This window comes from Budorcas taxicolor, chromosome 10 (genome assembly GCF_023091745.1).
Source record: "Budorcas taxicolor isolate Tak-1 chromosome 10, Takin1.1, whole genome shotgun sequence".
NCBI classification, from domain to species: domain Eukaryota; kingdom Metazoa; phylum Chordata; class Mammalia; order Artiodactyla; family Bovidae; genus Budorcas; species Budorcas taxicolor.
In genome coordinates, this window is record NC_068919.1 from 23,878,064 (window position 1) to 23,899,393 (window position 21,330).

At 39.9% G+C, this 21,330-nt stretch overlaps 1 gene segment (V, D, J or C); it reads right to left on the bottom strand.

Moving 5' to 3' along the window:
* Positions 1-10,955: 10,955 nt before the first annotated feature.
* LOC128054731 (T cell receptor delta variable 1-like) lies at positions 10,956-11,504 on the bottom strand. The segment is given in 2 exon segments: positions 10,956-11,239; positions 11,456-11,504. Coding segments are annotated over 2 exon segments (333 nt in total).
* Between the last annotated feature and the right edge of the window lie 9,826 nt (positions 11,505-21,330).

Here is a 21,330-nt window from a genome sequence, read left to right on the forward strand (position 1 = left end):
CTGCCAAAACCACAGTGGTGAACTTTCAGAATACTTTATTCACTTTTATGACTTTTCACATAGCATTGCTCCTGAATAAGGAGCTTGCTTTATAGGAAGTCAAGTACAACAGTGAGTGGGGGTTCTTGCTATGATGAAGACGTTATGGAATGGGTAATAGAAGAGGTAGTTATAAATATCCAATTACAATCATGTGGTCATTTGCAGTAACAAAAGCTATAATAGCTATAAAATTACCTTCATTTTACATGAATATATTTATGTTTACATTAACCATTTTTTAGCTTCTCTCTCTCCTCTTTGCCTGCCTGTGGTAAAAGGAAACATGCCACTATAATTTAATCTTACATCTCAGTGTATCTAAGTAGTTAATTTACAAAATTCAATGAGAGAGTGTGATTCAGCTAGATGAGGAAAGAACATCACCTGTAAACGGATAAATGAACTCGGTAGTTTCTTTGAAGGGGAGAGCCTGTTTTGCTTGAATGAAGAATTATTGCATCATATTAACAGGAAGCACGTTCAGACTTAAATTGAAGAAAGTGGAGAAGACCACTAGACCATTCAGGTATAACCTCAATCAAATCCCTTATGACTATACAGTGGAAGTGAGAAATAGATTTAAGGGACTAGATCTGATAGACAGAGTGCCTGATGAACTATAGACAAAGGATCATGACATTGTACAGGAGACAGGGATCAAGATCAGCCCCAAGAAAAAGAAATGCAAAAAACCAAAATGGCTGTCTGAGGAGGCCTTACAAATAGCTGTGAAAAGAAGAGAAATAAAAAACAAAGGAATAAAGGAAAGATATACCCATTTGAATGCAGAGTTCCAAAGAATAGCAAGGAGAGATAAGAAAGCCTTCTTCAGTGATCAATGCAAAGAAATAGAGGAAAACAATAAAATGGGAAAGACTAGAGATCTCTTCAAGAAAATTAGAGATACCAAGGGAACATTTCATGCAAAGATGGGCTCGATAAAGGACAGAAATCATATGGACCTAACAGAAGCACAAGATATTAAGAAGAGATGGCAAAAATACACAGAAGAACTGAACAAAAAAAATCTTCACGACCCAGATAATCATGATGGTGTGATCACTCACCTAGAGCCAGACATCTTGGAATATGAAGTCAAGTGGGCCTTAGAAAGCATCACGACGAACAAAGCTAGTGGAGATGATGGAATTCCAGTTGAGCCATTTCAAATCCTAAAAGATGATGCTGTGAATGTGCTGCATTCAATATGTCAGCAAATTTGGAAAACTCAGCAGTGGCCACAGGATGGGAAAATGTCAGTTTTCATTTCAATCCCAAAGAAAGGCAATGCCAAAGATTGCTCAAACTACCGCACAGTTGCACCCATCTTACAAGCTAGTAAAGTAATGCTTAAAATTCTCCAAGCCAGGCTTCAGCAATACGTGAACCATGAACTTCCAGATGTTGAAGCTGGACTTAGAAAAGGCAGAGGAACCAGAGATCAAATTGCCAACATCTGCTGGATCATCAAAAAAGCAAGAGAGTTCCAGAAAAACATCTATATCTGTTTTATTGACTATGCCAAAGCCTTTCACTGTGTGGCTCACAATAAACTGTGGAAAATTCTGAAAGAGATGGGAATACTAGACCACCTGACCTGCCTCTTGAGAAACCTTTATGCAGGTCGGGAAGCAACAGTTAGAACTGGACATGGTACAACAGACTGGTTGCAAATAGGAAAAGGAGTATGTCAAGGCTGTATATTGTCACCCTGCTTATTTAACTTATATGCAGAGTACATCATGAGAAACTCTAGGCTGGAAGAAGCACAAGCTGGAATCAAGATTACTGGGAGAAATATCAATAACCTCAGATATGCAGAAGACACCACCTTTTTGGCAGAAAGTGAATTAGAACTAAAGAGCCTCTGATGAAAGTGAAAGAGAGTGAAAAAGTTGGCTTAAAGCTCAACATTCAGAAAACGAAGATCACGGCATCTGGTCCCATCACTTCATGGCAAATAGATGGGGAAACAGTGGAAACAGTGGCTGACTTTATTTTGGGGGAGGCTCCAAAATCACTGCAAATGGTGATCACCCCATGGACTGCAGCACACCAGGCCTCCCTGTCCATCACCAACTCCCAGAGCTTGCTCACACTCAAGTCCATCGAGTCAGTGATACCATCCAACCATCTCATCCTCTGTCATCCCCTTCTCCTCCTGTCTTCAGTCTTTCTCAGTACCAGGGTGTTTTCCAATGAGTCAGTTCTTCACATCAGGTGGCCAAAGTATTGGAGTTTCAGCTTCAGCATCAGTCCTTCCAATGAATATTCAAGACTGATTTCCTTCAGGATTGACTGGTTTGATCTCCTTTCAGTCCAAGGGACTCTCCCCAGGTCTCCTGCATTGCAGGTGGATTCTTTACCAGCTGAGCCACAAGAGAAGCAGAATAATCCTTATAACTAACCCCTTACTCTACATCACTGGTGGTTCTCCTTCTCTGATTATGCCCTGAAATGATCTAAGAGGAAAGGGCTGTATAATAAGTCGCTTCAGTTATGTCCTACTCTTTGCGACCCTATGGACTGTAGCCCACTAAACTCCTCTGTCCAAGGGATTCTCCAGGAAAGAATACTGGAGTGGGTTGCCATGCCCTCCTCCAGTGGAACTTCCCAAACCAGGGATCAAATCTGTGCCTCTTATGTCTCCTGCATTGGCAGGCGAGTTTTTTACCCCTAGTGCCTGAGAAGACTTAAAAGGAAAGAACGGGGGCGGTCCAAAGATGGCAGAGGAATAGAATGGGGCGACCACTTTCTCCCTCACAAATGCATCAAAAGAACATTTCAACGCTGAGTAAATTCCACCAAACTACTTCTGAATGCTGGCAGAGGACATCAGGCACCCAGAAAAGCAGATCATTGTCTTCAAAAACAGGTAGGAAAGAAAATAATAAAAGATGAAAAAGGAGACAAAGGAGGTAGGGAGGGAGCTCCGTCCTGGGAGGGGAATCAAGAAAAGAGGTTTCCAAACACCAGGAAACACTCGCTGCTGAGTCTGTGGCGAGCCTTGGAAGCACAGAGGGCAACATAACAGGAAGGAAAAATAAATAATTAAAACCAACAGAGTATGAGCCCAACAGTAACTCCCCCAGTGGAGAAGCAGCACAGATGCCTGCATCCGCCACTAGCAAGTGGGGGCTGGGCAGGGAGGCGCAGGCTGCAGTGCTTTGTAAGATTCGGGCAGAACGCCCTGCGCATAACCAGAGCGAACTAACTTGGGCTAGCAAACCAGACCATGGGATAGCTATCACGCGAAAAGCTCGAACATAAGACACCGCCAGGACCACACAAAACAAAGGACGGAACAGAAATAGCCGGCTGCAGACCATCCCCTTCTGGGGACAGGCAGCCAGAGCCGTAAGGGTTGGAAGGGGGCAATCGCAGCCCAAGAGAGACATTACCTACCAAAATGCAAGCAGGCTTCTTTGCTAAGACTTCTAGGGGTTCTGGACAGTCATCAGCCACCAGAGAAGGGACGCCAGCGATACACCCAGATATCTGAGCAGCAGAGACGGGAAAGGCGATCAGTCGCAGCGACTGCGCTCACCAAACACCTGAGCTACTCAGACCTGGGAAGGGCACAAAACACAGGCCCAACCGAATCTGCGCCTCTGAAGGCTGCCTGAGCGCCAAGTCTGAGCAGCTTAGACTAGGGAGGTGCATGCAGCCTAGGGCCGGCCTCAGACGGTTCCCAGTGGAGCAACGTAGAGCCTGAGTGGTGTGCACCCCCAGCAGGGGCCAGCCCAGAGGAGCTGAGACACTGCAAGTACACACCAGTGTTACTTGTTTGCAGCATCCCTCCATCCCCACAGCGTGACTGAACAAGTGAGCCTAAAAAAAAAAAAAAAAAAGTGTCCACCACCGCCCCCCAGTGACAGGGCGAAAACAGACACTGAAGAGACCAGCAAACAGAAGTTAACCAGAGGGAACAGCCTTGGAAGTGACCCCACACTGCCCACAACACCAGAGAAAGGGCCAGATATATCTTTACTATTTTTACGATCATTCATTTTTTTGTTATTGTTGTTGATATTGTTGTGTGATTGTTTTTTCTTTTCTTTTTTGTCTTCTTTTTTTTAACCTTTTAAAATTTTTAAGTCCTCTATTTCTCCTTTAATTTTTATTTTTATAACCTACTACTACTTTTCAAAAAAAAAAAAAGACCCTATTTTTAAAGCAAATGCCATATATACTCTTTTTGTGGTTGTTGTTTAATAATTCTTGTGGCTTTTTTTTTCTTTCTTCTCCTTCTTCTTCTTCTTTTCTTTAATATTGTATTTTTGAAAATCCAAAACTACTCTAACTTTTTAATCTTTGCTTTTTGGTATTTGTTGTCAATTTTGTACATTTAAAAACCCAATCTTCAGTACCCAGTTTTACCTAAGAGCGAGATTACTGGCTTGACCACTCTCTTCTCCTTTGGACTCTCCTTTTTCTCCACCAGGTGGCCTCTCTTCTTCCCCCTTCTCTTCTCTACCCAACTCTGTGAATCTCTGTGTGTTCCAGACAGTGGAGAACACTTAGGGAACTGGTTACTGGCTGGATCTGTCTCTCTCCTTTTCATTTCCCTCTTTTATCCTCCTGGTCACCTGTGTCTACACCCTCCCTCTCCTCTTCCCTGTATAACTCCGTGAATACCTCTGAGTGGTCCAGACTGTGGAGTGCACATAAGGAAGTGACTACTGACTAGCTTGCTCTCTCCTCTTTTGATCCCACCTCATCTCATTCCAGTCACCTCTAACTACCCCCTCCCTCTTCTCTTCTCCATGAAACTCAATGAACCTCTCTGGGTGTCCCTCAATGTGGAGAAACTTTTCATCTTTAAACTAGATGTTTTATCATCGGTGCTGTATAGATGGAGAAGTCTTGAGGCTACTGTAAAAATAAAACTGAAAACCAGAAGCAGGAGGCTTAAGTCCAAATCCTGAGAACATCAGAGAATTCCTGAATACAGGGAACATTAATCAATAGGAGCTCATCAAACGTCTCCATACCTACACTGAAACCAAGCACCAACCAAGGGCCAACAAGTTCCAGAGCAAGACATACCACACAAATTCTCCAGCAACACAGGAACACACCCCTGAGCTTCAATACACATGCAGCTCAAAGTTACTCCCAAACCATTGACATCTCATAACCCTTTACTTGTCACTTCATTGCACTCCAGAGAGAAGAAATCCACTTCCACTCACCAGAACTCCAACACAAGCCTCCCTAACCAATAAACCTTGACAAGCCACTGATACAACCCCACCCACAGTGAAGAAACTCCATAATAAAAAGAACTCCACAAATTCCGAGAATATAGAAAGCCCACACCAAACACAGCAATATAACCAAGATGAAGAGACAGAGGAATACCCAGCAGGTAAAGGAACAGGAGAAATGTCCCCCAAAACAAACAAAGGAGGAAGAGATAGGGAATCTACCTGAGAAAGAATTCCGAATATTGATAGTGGAAATGATCCAAAATCTTGAAATCAAAATGGAATCACAGATAAATAGCCTGGAGACAAGGATTGAGAAGATGCAAGAAAGGTTTAACAAGGACCTAGAAGAAATAAAAAAAGAGTCAATATATAATGAATAATGCAATAAATGAGATCAGAAACACTCTGGAGGCAACAAATAGTAGAATAAAGGAGGCAGAAGATAGGATTAGTGAAATAGAAGATAGAATGGTAGAAATAAATGAATCAGAGATGAAAAAAGAAAAACGAATTAAAAGAAATGAGAACAATCTCAGAGACCTCCAGGACAATATGAAACACTCCAGCATTCGAATTATAGGAGTCCAAGAAGAAGAAGACAAAAAGAAAGACCATGAAAAAATACTTGAGGAGATAATAGTTGAAAACTTCCCTAAAATGGGGAAGGAAATAATCACCCAAGTCCAAGAAACACAGAGAGTTCCAAATAAGATAAACCCAAGGCAAAACACCCCAAGACACATATTAATCAAGTTAACAAAGATCAAACACAAAGAACAAATATTAAAAGCACCCAGGGAAAAACAACAGATAACACACAAGGGGATTCCCATAAGGATAACTGCAGATCTTTCAATAGAAACTCTTCAGGCCAGGAGGGAATGGCAAGACATACTTAAAGTGATGAAAGAAAATAACCTACAGCCCAGATTACTGTACCCAGCAAGGATCTCATTCAAATATGAAGGAGAAATCAAAAGCTTTACAGACAAGCAAAAGCTGAGAGAATTTAGCACCACCAAACCAGCTCTCCAACAAATGCTAAAAGATATTCTCTAGACAGGAAACACAAAAAGGGCATATAAACCCGAACCCAAAACAGTAAAGTAAATAGCAACGGGATCATACTTCTCAATAACTACCTTAAAAGTAAATGGGTTGAATGCCCCAACCAAAAGGCAAAGACTGGCTGAATGGATACAAAAACAAGATCCCTATATATGCAGCCTACAAGAGACCCACCTCAAAACAACAGACACATACAGACTGAAAGTGAAGGGCTGGAAAAAGATATTCCACGCAAATAGAGACCAAAAGAAAGCAGGAGTAGCAATACTCATATCCGATAAAATAGACTTTAAAACAAAGGCTGTGAAAAGAGACAAAGAAGGCCACTACATAATGATCAAAGGATCAATCCAAGAAGAAGATATAACAATTATAAATATATATGCACCCAACATAGGAGCACAGCCATTGGTAAGACAAATGCTAACAAGTATGAAAGGGGAAATTAACAAAAACACAATAATAGTGGGAGACTTTAATACCCCACTCACACCTATGGACAGATCAACTAAACAGAAAATTAACAAAGAAACACAAGCTTTAAATGATACAATAGACCAGTTAGACCTAATTGATATCTATAGGACATTTCACCCCAAAACAATGAATTTCACCTTTTTCTCAAGTGCACATGGAACCTTCTCCAGGGTAGATCACATCCTGGGCCATAAATCTAACTTTGATAAATTCAAAAAAATTCAAAATCATTCCAAACATCTTTTCTGACCATAATGCATTAAGATTAGATGTCAATTACAGGAGAAAAACTATTAAAAATGCCAACATATGGAGGCTGAACAACATGCTTCTGAATAACCAACAAATCACAGAAGAAATCAAAATATGCATAGAAACTAATGAAAATGAAAACACAACAACCCAAAACCTGTGGGACACTATAAAAGCAGTGCCAAGAGGAAAGTTCATAGCAATACAGGCATACCTCAAGAAACAAGAAAAAAGTCAAATAAATAACCTAACTCTACACCTAAAGCAACTAGAAAAGGAAGAAATGGAGAACCCCAGAGTTAGTAGAAGGAAAGAAATCTTAAAAATTAGGGCAGAAATAAGTGCAAAAGAAACAAAAGAGACCATAGCACAAATCAACAAAGCCAAAAGCTGGTTCTTTGAAAGGATAAATAAAATTGACAAACCTTTAGCCAGACTCATCAAGAAACAAAGAGAGAAAAATCAAATCAATAAAATTAGAAATGAAAATGGAGAGATCACAACAGACAACACAGAAATACAAAGGATCATAAGAGACTACTATCAGCAATTATATGCCAAAAATAAGGACAACGTGGAAGAAATGGACAAATTCTTAGAAAAGTACAACTTTCCAAAACTGAACAAGAAATAGAAAATCTTAATAGACCCATCACAAGCACGGAAATTGAAACTGTAATCAGAAATCTTCCAGCAAACAAAAGCCCAGGTCCAGACGGCTTCACAGCTGAATTCTACCAAAAATTTCGAGAAGAGCTAACACCTATCCTACTCAAACTCTTCCAGAAAATTGCAGAGGAAGGTCAACTTCCAAACTCATTCTATGAGGCCACCATCACCCTAATACCAAAACTTGACAAAGAGGCCACAAAAAAAGAAAACTACAGGCCAATATCACTGATGAACATAGATGCAAAAATCCTCAACAAAATTCTAGCAATCAGAATCCAACAACACATTAAAAAGATCATACACCATGACCAAGTGGGCTTTATCCCAGGGATGCAAGGATTCTTCAATATCCGCAAATCAATCAATGTAATTCACCACATTCACAAATTGAAAAATAAAAGCCATATAATTATCTCAATAGATGCAGAGAAAGCCTTTGACAAAATCAACATCCATTTATGATAAAAAACTCTCCAGAAAGCAGGAATAGAAGGAACATACCTCAACATAATAAAAGCTATATATGACAAACCCACAGCAAACATTGTCCTCAATGGTGAAAAATTGAAAGCATTTCCCCAAAAGTCAGGAACAAGACAAGTGTGCCCACTTTCACCACTACTATTCAACATAGTTCTGGAAGTTTGGGCCACAGCAATCAGAGCAGAAAAAGAAATAAAAGGAATCCAAATTGGAAAAGAAGAAGTAAAACTCTCACTGTTTGCAGATGACATGATCCTCTACATAGAAAACCCTAAAGACTCCACCAGAAAATTACTAGAGCTAATCAATGAATATAGTAAAGTTGCAGGATATAAAATCAACACTCAGAAATCCCTTGCATTTCTATACACTAACAATGAGAAAGTAGGAAAAAAAAAATTAAGGAAACAATTCCATTCACCATTGCAACAAAAAGAATAAAATACTTAGGAATATATCTACCTAAAGAAACTAAAGACCTATATATAGAAAACTATAAAACACTGATGAAAGAAATCAAAGAGGACACTAATAGATGGAGAAATATACCATGTTCATGGATCGGAAGAATCAATATAGTGAAAATGAGTACACAACCCAAAGCAATCTACAGATTCAATGCAATCCCTATCAAGCTACCAGCGGTATTTTTCACAGAACTAGAACAAATAATTTCACAATTTGTATGGAAATACAAAAGACCTTGAATAGCCAAACAATCTTGAAGAAGAATGGAACTGGAGGAATCAACTTGCCTGACTTCAGGCTCTACTACAAAGCCACAGTCATCGAGACAGTATGGTACTGGAACAAAGACAGAAATATAGATCAATGGAACAGAATAGAAAGCCCAGAAATAAATCCACACACATATGGACACCTTATCTTCGACAAAGGAGGCAAGAATATACAATGGAGTAAAGACAATCTCTTTAACAAGTGGTGCTGGGAAAACTGGTCAACCACTTGTAAAAGAATGAAACTAGATCACTTTCTAACACCGCACACAAAAATAAACTCAAAATGGATTAAAGATCTAAATGTAAGACCAGAAACTATGAAACTCCTAGAGGAGAACATAGGGAAAACACTCTCAGACATAAACCACAGCAGGATCCTCTATGATCCACCTCCCAGAATACTGGAAATAAAAGCAAAAATAAACAAATGGGATCTAATTAAAATTAAAAGCTTCTGCACAACAAAGGAAACTATAAGTAAGGTGAAAAGACAGCCTTTGAATGGGAGAAAATAATAGCAAATGAAGCAACTGACAAACAACTAATCTCAAAAATATACAAGCAACTCCTGCAGCTCAATTCCAGAAAAATAAATGACCCAATCAAAAAATGGGCCAAAGAACTAAACAGACATTTCTCCAAAGAAGACAACAGATGGCTAACAAACACATGAAAAGATGCTCAACATCACTCATTATCAGAGAAATGCAAATCAAAACCACAATGATGTACCATTTCACACCAGTCAGAATGGCTGCGATCCAAAAGTCTGCAAGCAATAAATGCTGGAGAGGGTGTGGAGAAAAGGGAACCCTCTTACACTGTTGGTGGAATGCAAACTAGTACAGCCACTATGGAGAACAGTGTGGAGATCCCTTAAAAAACTGGAACTAGAACTGCCTTATGACCCAGCAATCTCACTGCTGGGCATACGCACCAAGGAAACCAGAATTGAAAGAGACACATGTACCCCAATGTTCATCGCAGCACTGTTTATAATAGCCAGGACATGGAAACAACCTAGATGTCCATCAGCAGATGAATGGATAAGAAAGCTGTGATACATATACACAATGGAGTATTACTCAGCCATTAAAAAGAATACATTTGAATCAGTTCTAATGAGATGGATGAAACTGGAGTCGATTATACAGAGTGCAGTAAGCCAGAAAAGAAAAAAAAAAAAACACCAATACAGTATACTAACACATATATATCAATACAGTATACTAACACATATATATGGAATTTAGAAAGATGGTAATGATAACCCTGTATGTGAGACAGCAAAAGAGACACAGATGTATAGAACGGACTTTTGGACTCTGAGGGAGAGGGTGGGATGATTTGGGAAATTGGCACTGAAACATGTATACTATCATGTAAGAAACAAATCGCCAGTCTATGTTCGATGCAGAATACAGGATGCTTGGGGCTGGTGCACGGGGATGATCCAGAGAGATGATATGGGGTGGGAGGGGGGGAAGGGGGTTCAGGATTGGGAACTCATGTACACCCGTGGCAGATTCATGTCAATGTATGGCCAAACCAACACAGTATTGTAAAGTAAAATAAAGTAAAAATTAAAAAAATAAATAAGGCAAAAAAAAAAAAGGAAAGAACTAAGGAAATGATTTTCACAACAATTTCAGATACTATATCAAGATTTGTGATGTGAGGATTTTTAGGTGAAAGTGTCATTTTATATTATTACGGGGCAAGTTTTCAAATTTAGACAACTTTACACATGTTCTGTATGGTTGATTTAAAGTCAAAAATTCAAGAGGAGAATGTACCAGTAGAAAGTTACTCTGAACACCTGCTTCCATATGACACGAAAGGAACTTTTATTTAGAATTAAATCTTCTAATCCAGACCACAGATCAAGCAACCACAGGACTACCATTTATTGTCTGGGATCTGCAGGTGTGTATTTCAGCTAGGGTCCTACAGCAGAGAGGCTTTCTCTTATTAAGCTTGGGGGTTTTTGTTCAGCTTTTCCTATTACTTAAAGCACTGTGAGTTCCCAGAGAGCACAGAAGTACTTTGCAGAATCTTCCAGTTGTAAGGTTGAAATGGTGAGGCTGGAGGATTTACGTGATCTGTCAGAATTTATAGAGTGGCGGCCATCCCTTTTAAGAAAACTCATCTCTCCACTGGGAAGGTGCTTGTACCAAAAAATGCTGTACCTGCTCTGACTTGTTTCATACCGACAGTTTAGGGTAACTGATTCCCCAATTCGACTGGGTATGTCTGGCGGGTCTTGAATAACTTTCTGGGCTACACCGGATCCTGTGGGGAAAATCAGAAAACAGAGATGAAACAGTGAATAAAATAATGTAGGAATTAGGCTCATTTAGGACCACCAACCCCAAAACAAACTGAAATCATGAGGCGCTTGCTTTTCTCCAGTCCTCCTTCCCTCCCCAAGTCCCCGTGAAGCACCATGTGCCTGTGTGCAGGCCTTTCACCCTGAACATGCGCACCCATGCTTGGGATCATCCCTACCAGAGAAGATGAAGGCCAGGAACACCCAGAGCAGACTGGAGAGCAGCATGAGGCATGGATTCCCCTGCACAAATGTGCTCAGTTTTGGCTCAAGCTGAGAGTGTCTTTGAGTGCCTGGCAGCACATATACATATAACCTCAGGTCCTGTGTGACTCCTTCAAACAGGAAGTGGGGTTTGTCATTTCCATATGTCATGTGGTCTGTGCACAGGTGGGAAAAAAAGTCTGGCTCACCACAAACTTTTACTTTGTCAATTTTTCTTTCACTGGTAATTAAGTTAGGCTGATTCTGAAAGGGGGCTTCACAAAAGCAATTAGTAATAAAGGTTTGAGCTGAGGAGAATTGAGGAACAAACTAGGTGACATTCACTGATAATTATTCAAGACAATAATTTTGCCATCCCATTTAAAACAGCACTTGTTTTTTGTTTTTAAACATTTTATTAGAGTGTAGTTGATTTACAGTGTTGTGTTAGCTTCTGCTGTACAGCAAAATGAAATCTCCATCAACAGAGGAGTGGATAAAGATGTGGAACATATGTACAATGAAATTGTTGCCATTGTTGTTTAGTTGCTAAGTCATGTCCCACTGTTGTTCAACCCCATGGACTGTAGCCCTCCAGACTGCTCTGTCCATGGAACTTTCCAGCAAGAATACTGGAGTGGGGTACCATTTCCTTCTCCAGAGGTTCTTCCTGACCCAGGGGTCAAACCCGTGTCTCCTGCTTGGCAAATGCATTCTTTACCACTGGGCCACCAGGGAAACTCATGATGAAACCATTCAGCTATAAAAAAAGAATAAAATAATACCATTTGCTGCAACATGAACAGATCTAAAATAAAATTTAGTAGAAGCTATGAACCCTTCTTGTAATCTATTTACTAGTCTTTTATTTAGCTTATGGTTATATTGCTCCATCCAGAATCTAAGTACTTTATTTAAAAACTCACAGATCTTTGGTCTTCTATGTGAAATGTTGTCTTATCCAAAATTTTTAATGTATTCTTTTTTCCTGGGTTTTAGGGATCTACTTAGTTTTTTCAATATGTAAAATTACTTTGACATCAAATGATAAAAAAAAAAATCAGTCCTTCTGACTTCAAGAGTCTATTCTATTGATTGTGTTTATATGAATTTATGACAGGAATAAAATAATTATACTTTTGAAACCTGATATTGAGTATTATTTATTAGATTTTGAGACGGATCAGAATATTCAGTCTCATTGCCTCCACAAGTAGAATTGTACTTATTAGATCATGTGTCTTGGAATTGTCCTCATGTCACATTTTCCATCCCACTGGCCCAAATTGTTCAGTCTCACTAGTTAGTTGCTTATTATTTTTTCTTCTTGCAAAATACACTTCAGATAAGCATGCTGGATCTTCCTGTGCCATAGTATTACAATGCACTCCAACAAAACTTAGTATCTATATTTTGTCCCTTTGAGAATGCTGTAAAAGTAAACTCATACATTATGTATGCAACTGTAATAATATAGTGTGTAAGCATGTACCATGTAGTCTTCCGAGATACTTTTTTCACTCACCATTGAGATCCAGCTAGGCTATTGCATGTATCAATAGCATATTTCTTTTAATCACTACAGACTCTCCCCAGCTTATGATGGACCAACTTAGGATTCTTGACTTTATGGTTATGAGAAAGGCATATATACATTCACTAGAAACCATACTTTGTATTGTCAATTTTTACCTTTCCCCATGCTGGTAACATGCTGTATGACAGTCTCTAATGATGCTGAACAGCAACAGCAAGCTGAGCTCTCAGTCAGCCCTGGGATCATGCGGGTAAACAACTGATACACTACAACCATTCTGCACTCATACAATCATTCTGTTTTTCACTTTCAGTACAACACCTTAAGGTTAGGCTAGGCTAAACTCTGATTCACAATGTCTGTTATATTCATGTTCTACTTATGATATTTTTAACTTAAATTGGTTTATTGAGACTTAACCCTATTTCAAGTGGAGATAGATCTATAAGTAATATTTTATTGCATGGGTGTACACAGCATATTTATCTATTCACACAATGAAGAACATTTGGCTGGTTTCCAGCTTTGGGCCACCACAAACACAGCTGCCATGAATATTCATGTACAGATTTTTGTGTGAACACGGTTTTCATTTCTCAAGTATAAATGCTCGTAAAGGAGTATGACTGCTGAGCTGTAAGGTGAGTGAATATTTTAGTTTATGTGGAACTGCTAAACCGTCTTCCAAAATGACTGTACCATTTTTCCAACAGCAGTGTATGAGCGATCCAGTTTCTCTACATCATTGCCAGGACTTGTTATCATCAATATTTTTCATTTTAGCCATTAAGCAAGATGTGGACTGGTATCTCATTGTGGCTTTAATTTACATTTCCCTGATGGTTAATGATGTTGAACATCTGTTTACATGCTTATTTACATGCTTATTTCCCTAATACAAAGTTCTTGCATGATGTGTCTGGGTGAACCTTTTGTTCGTTTTTTGGTTAGATTGCTTGTTTTCTTCCTGCTGAGTTTAGAGAGCACATTGTATTCTGAATACCATCCTTTGATGAAAATACATTGTGAAAATATTTCCTGCCATTCTATGCTTTGTCTTTTTCATTCTCTTAATAGTATCTTTCACAGAGCAAGCATTTTTAATTTTGGTGAAATAGTTTATTTTTTATGGATTGTGATTTAAGTGCCATGACAAAAATCATTTTGTCTAACACTTGGTCCTGAAAATTTTCTTTTTTTCAAAAAGATTCATAGTTTTATATTTCACACATGGGGGTATGGTCCATTTTGAGATTCTCCTTAAATTTTTGTATAAGGTGTGAGATTTAGGCCAAGTTTCAGTTACTTGGCTGTGAATATATCCAGTTGTCCCCAAATCATTTGCTTGTATCATTCCTCCATTGAATTGTCACTGCACTTTTGCCAAAGAGTCAGATTTCCCAACTTTCTCTACATCCCCACTTGTGATAACCCAGTAGCATATACTTGTTAATGAATTTTATTATCCTTTTTGTATTTTTATTATACTTTTAATTTTATATTGGAGTATAACCAGTTAATTTCACTTTCATGCACTGGAGAAGGAAATGGCAACCCACTCCAGTGTTCTTGCCTGGAGAATCCCAGGGACGGGGAGCCTGGTGGGCTGCCATCTATGGGGTTGCACAGAGTCGGACACGACTGATGCGACTTAGCAGCAGCAGCCAATTAATGCTGTAATAGTTTCAGGTGGACACCAGAGGGGGTCTATCTGATTAACACTGTAGCATCTGTATTATAGCTTACTTTTCATTCCTTGTAGTTATAATTTGTGCTTTCTCTTTTTCACCATGATAATTTTACCTAGGAATGTATATTTTATTAATCATTTTAGCAGAATTAACTTGGTATCTCACAGTTATTTCTATCATTTTCTATTTTACCAATTTGACATTTTTTATTATGTTCTTATTTCAGTTTGCATTAGTTGTAATTTTTCTTCTTTTTTTGTTGAAAGCTTACATATTTGTTTTCTCAGCCTTTTTCTTTAGCAGTATAAGCATTTAAAAGGATAAATCTCTCCTATGTAAAATACTAAATAGTTGTATGTATGTGTTCTCACTGTATTTTCTTTCAAAATATTTTCTTATAGCCCACTAATTATTTATTTAGTGGGGTTTTTAAGTTTAATGCCTAAATTCCAAATATTTGGGAGTTTCTAGAGAGATATTTTTACTATTGATTTTCTAAGTCAATTCTAATTTGATCAAAGAATAAATTCTACATAATTTCAGATTTCTTACATGTATTAAGAATTTTTATGCATTAACCAATGTGTGTGTGTATTTATCTACATGGCAGTGTGTGTTTGGAGCCTCGGCTGCAGATCTGGGTACAGGTGCAGGTGTCTGAGGAGCACCACGCACTTGCCGCACAGAAGTAGGTGGCTGAGTCTCCAGGCTGGGAAGCTGTGATGTGCAATGAGAGCTGTTTGGCACTCGTACTGAGGAAAACTCTGAGTCTTCCATCTTTCTTTTTATTCATAACTGAAACTACGGCTATCAAGAATACAAGGCCTTTACCAGGGTATTGACTGTACCATGAGAAGTAGTCAAATGTACTCCTCTCCTACAGTTCAGAATGGAAATCTCTCCTTCCTGGACTATCAAAGATTGAGGGCTCTGTTTCACCTGCTGTTGGTCACTTTTTTCCTTTTCTTGTCCACCCACCCTTGTTTACAGAGATAAAAAGTCATTAGGTCCACAAATTAATATTTCCTTCTTAAAGTTCTTATATGCATGAATTTGTCCATTCCCCAATTTTCTCATTTCCCTTACTTAATGAGATATCTTAGTTTTTGTCCAACACAACCCACAGTCTAATTGAAACCACAGAAGTAAAAATGATGCTCCCAGAATCTTGTCCATTGTTCTTGGCACCAAAGGTCAGTGACAACTCCCATTCCTCTTCTGGTCTTCTCAACCAGCTAGAACTCTGACTTTAAGTTCACATCTGCTTTAACACTTTCAACAGACCCCATCCTCTTACAAGTGCTTTCATTTAAACCTATCTCTCTCAAAGAAAGTATTCCCCATATAGAGGCTAGAATTGCTGTAAATTAATTTCATTGGGAATCAGAAATACTCTGCTTACACATGGGTAAAGAGCAGGTTAGAATTTCTCTCCCGCTCTCCACCTCTTCCTTTTCTTAACACCTCCTGGAAAAACTCATATATCAGGACAGCATGATATGTTAATGGAGATTACATTATTTTACAAGGGGAAAGAGAGAGGTGCCCATGAAGTTACAAATTAGTGTGCAGGGGGATATTTCTTTTTTTATTATAAATACTAATTAAAGTCTATTGAAGATACATAAAAGCATAATATAGATCATTACAAGATAAAGTCATGGATCCAAACAGAAAATATATAGCCCTTTTGCCATGACGGAACTTTAATTTTGCCAGTCTTTCAGATGTGTCCACATTTTACATGACCCTAAAAAATGATAGAAAACCAATCAAGTTCAATTTATACTTTTCCTAAAATATAAATTAGGCAAATGGAATATTTCCAAGGTGATCATGGATCCTAAGCTGACATTTGGGTTGCTCAGAATACTTTTGATAAAGGTTGAAGTATAAAAAGTGAGTTTTAAATTATGAATCTGTACAGATTTAAGACATCCGCATACTCTGTCTCTTCCTTCACACACATCGGTATCACAGATGTCCCTCAACTTCTGATGTCATGGATCACATGACCATTTCTGCTGATATTTTATCAGAGAGAAAATAAAACAGTCCACCACCTCTGGATGGTGAAGATGATTCTGGAAAATAGAATGAATAAGAGAAGCAATATCAAGGGTCAAAGAGTAAGAGGTTTGAAGGAAAGGTTGGGGAAGAAATACCCAGGGTCAGGAGAGAAACATGGGTTTGTGACTAAAACATGTCCTTCATCACTTAGGGAGCAGGGCAGTGTGAAGATTAAAGTGGATAGTGCTGGGGAAGACGTGTAGAAGTGGCTAGAAAGAGACGAGGGTTGGATGGATAGGCAAAGAAAATTCAAAGACAAATGTGAACATTGGAGAATTTGACTTCAGTAATAGCAAAAGCAGTGAAACCTGCCAGACTGTTCCAAGGAGTAAATGTCACAGTGGCTATATTAGACATTGTTGGCACCTTGCTCAACTTTTCTCAGGAGCTTCATCTGTGCTCAGTCCCCAAGTTCTTTGTGTTTTGCTGCCAGCAGCTTAGATAATAAGTGATTTCTGTGACTATCCAATTCTTTTGTCTAAGTGGTACAGTATAGTCTGATATGTACAAAATCAGGCAGACAGAACATCAGGAACCTCTGAAATCTTCCTCTTGTTTGGCCTTTTCCCTTTCTCTAGTCAGTGGGCTTCCCAGGTGGTGCTAGTGGTAACGAAGCCGCCTGCCAAGGCAGGAGACCCAAGAGACTCAAGTTCGATCCCTGGGTCAGGAAGATACCCTGGAGGAGGAAACGGCAACCCAGTCCAGTATTCTTGCCTGGAAAATCCCACGGGCAACCCAGTCCAGTATTCTTGCCTGGAAAATCCCACGGGCAGAGGAACCTGGCGGATCTTTCTCTAGAGGTCTGAGTCAGAGGAAGAGGACCTAATGCAGAGAGTATTTAAATAGTTTGTCCATTATTTTCATTAGTGAAAATTTATACTACTTCTCATAATTATGCTATCTTTGATATGCTAATATTAGATATTATAAAAACCAACACTAATGATGCTTTCTATTGAAGAGTCAAAACTTAGAAGATATGACTATTAATCTTTATACTATGGATGATAGCTCTAAGTACAACTAGTGTTTCAGAAAAGATAAGATATTCCTGTTTTCAATATTGATATTCTCAGAAAACATGATTGTGTTAATATGGAGATCCATGGCAGAATTATGTTTGTGGCAGGTTTAGGCTAAAGACAAGAAGACAGCTTTCTTTGTCAGTGGTGAAAGCCAATGAATCTCAAAGAAAAGCTCAACTTTTGATTATATTCTGCCTAATCCTATTCTAAGCGCAGGCGGCGGCGGCGGAGAGCTACCCCACGTCCGAAGTCAGGGACAGTGGCCCAGAGTGCCAGGCTGCGACGGTGCAGGAATGGCCAGGAGGAGCCACCCCGTGTCTGAGGTCAGGGGCGGCAGCCGAGAGGATCTACCCTGCGTCCAAGGTCACTGGCGGACGGGAGGAGACACCCCATGTCCGAGGTCAGGGGCAGCTGGGAGAAGCCACCTTGCGCCCTAGGCCAGGGGCGGTGACCCTGAGGAGCCACCCTGAGCCCGAGGCCAGGGGCAGCAGCTGGGAGGAGCCACCCACGCCTGAGGCCAGGGCCAGCGGCTGGGAGGAGCAACCCGAGGAGCAGTGGCTGAGCAGGCACAGGAGGGCCTAGAGGAGCTATCCCAAGTTGAAGGTCAGAAATGGAGGTGGTAATGAAATACCCCTCCTCCAAGGTAAGGAGCAGTGGCTGTGCTTTGCTGGAGCAGCCGTGAAGAGATACCCCACGCCCAAGCTAAGAGAAACCCAAGTAAGATGGTAGGTGTTGCAAGAGGGCATCAGAGGGCAGACACACTGAAACCATATGCACAGAAAACTAGTCAATCTAATCACACTAGGACCACAGCCTTGTCTAACTCAATGAAACCAAGCCATGCCTGCGGGGCAACCCAAGACCAATGGGTCGTGGTGCAGAGGTCTGACAGAATGTGGTCCACTGGAGAAGGGAATGGCAAGCCACTTCAGTATTCTTGCCTTGAGAACCCCATGAACAATATGAAAAGGCAAAATGATAGGATACCGAAAGAGGAACTCCCCAGGTCATTAGGTGCGCAATATGCTACTAGAGATCAGTGGAGAAATAACTCCAGAAAGAATGAAGGGATGGAGCCAAAGCAAAAACAATACCCAGTTCTGGATGTGACTGGTGATAGAAGCAAGATCCGATGCTGTAAAGAGCAATATTGCATAGGAACCTGGAATGTCAGGTCTATGAATCAAGGCAAATTGGAAGTGGTCAAACAAGAGATGGCAAGTGTGAACGTCGACATTCTAGGAATCAGCAAACTAAAATGGACTGGAATGGGTGAATTTAACTCAGATGACCATTATATCTACTACTGTGGGCAGGAATCCCTCAGAAGAAATGGAGTAGCCATCATGGTCAACAAAAGAGTCCAAAATGCAGTACTTGGATGCAATCTCAAAAACGACAGAATGATCTCTGTTTGTCTCCAAGGCAAACCATTCAATATCACAGTTATCCAAGTCTATGCCCCAACCAGTAACGCTGAAGAAACTGAAGCTGAATGGTTTTATGAAGACCTACAAGACCTTTTAGAACTAACACCCAAAAAAGATGTCCTTTTCATTCTAGGGGACTGGAATACAAAAGTAGGAAGTCAAGAAACACCTGGAGTAACAGGCAAATTTGGCCTTGGAATGCAGAATGAAGCAGGGCAAAGACTAATAGAGTTTTGCCAAGAAAATGCACTGGTCATAGCAAACACCCTCTTCCAACAACACAAGAGAAGACTCTACACATGGACATCACCAGATGGTCAACACCGAAATCAGATTCATTATATTCTTTGCAGCCAAAGATGGAGAAGGTCTATCCAGTCAACAAAAACAAGACCAGGAGCTGACTGTGGCTCAGATCATGAACTCATTGCCAAATTCAGACTCAAATTGAAGAAAGTAGACAAAAACTGCTAGACCATTCAGGTATGACCTCAATCAAATCCCTTATGACTATACAGTGGAAGTGAGAAATAGATTTAAGGGCCTAGATCTGATAGATAGAGTGCCTGAGGAACTATGGAATGAGGTTCATGACATTGTACAGGAGACAGGGATCAAGACCATAACCATGGAAAAGAAATGCAAAAAAGCAAAATGTCTGTCTGGGGAGGCCTTACAAATAGCTGTGGAAAGAAGACAGGCGAAAAGCAAAGGAGAAAAGGAAAGATATAAGCATCTGAATGCAGAGTTCCAAAGAATAGCAAGAAGAGATAAGAAAGCCTTCTTCAGCGATGAATGCAAAGAAATCGAGGAAAACAACAGAATGGGAAAGACTAGAGATCTCTTCAAGAAAATTAGAGATACCAAGGGAACATTTCATGCAAAGATGGGCTCGATAAAAGACAGAAATCATATGGACCTAACAGAAGCAGAAGACATTAAGAAGAGGTGGCAAGAATACATGAAAGAACTGTACAAAAAAGATCTTCACAACCCAGATAATCATGATGATGTGATCACTAATCTAGAGCCAGACATCCTGGAATGTGAAGTCAAGTGGGCCTTAGAAAGCATCACTACGGACAAAGCTAGTGGAGGTGATGGAATTCCAGTTGAGCTGTTTCAAATCCTGAAAGATGATGCTGTCAAAGTGCTGCACTCAATATGCCAGCAAATGTGGAAAACTCAGCTGTTGCCACAGGACTGGAAAAGGTCAGTTTTCATTCCAATTCCAAACAAAGGCAATGCCAAAGAATGCTCAAACTACCGCACAACTGCACTCATCTCACATGCTAGTAAAGTAATGCTCAAAATTCTCCAAGCCAGGCTTCAGCAATATGTGAACCGTGAATTCTCTGATGTTCAAGCTGGTTTTAGAAAAGGCGGCGGAACCAGAGATCAAATTGCCAACATCCGCTGGATCATGGAAAAAGCAAGAGAGTTCCAGAAAAACATCTATTTCTGCTTTATTGACTATGCCAAAGCCTTTGACTGTGTGGATCACAATAAACTGTGGAAAATTCAGAAAGAGATGGGAATACCATAACATGTAACATGCCTCTTGAGAAATCTGCATGCAAGTCAGGAAGCAACGGTTAGAACTGGACATGGAACAACTGACTGGTTCCAAATAGGAAAAGGAGTATGTCAAGGCTGTATATTGTCACCCTGCTTATTTAACTTCTATGCAGAGTACATCATGAGAAACGCTGGACTGGAAGAAGCACAAGCTGGAATCAAGATTGCCGGGAGAAATATAAATCACCTCAGATATGCAGACAACACCACCCTTATGGCAGAAAGTGAAGAGGAGCTAAAAAGCCTCTTGATAAAATTGAAAGAGGAGAGCAAAAATGTTGGCTTAAAGCTCAATATTCAGAAAACAAAGATCATGGCATCTGGTCCCATCCCTTCATGGGAAACAGATGGGGAAACAGTAGAAACAGTGTCAGACTTTATCTTTTTGGGCTCCCAAATCACTGCAGGTGGTGACTGCAGCCATGAAATTAAGAGACGCTTACTCCTTGAAAGAAAAGTTATGACCAACCTAGATAGCGTATTCAAAAGCAGAGACATTACTTTGCCAACAAAGGTCTG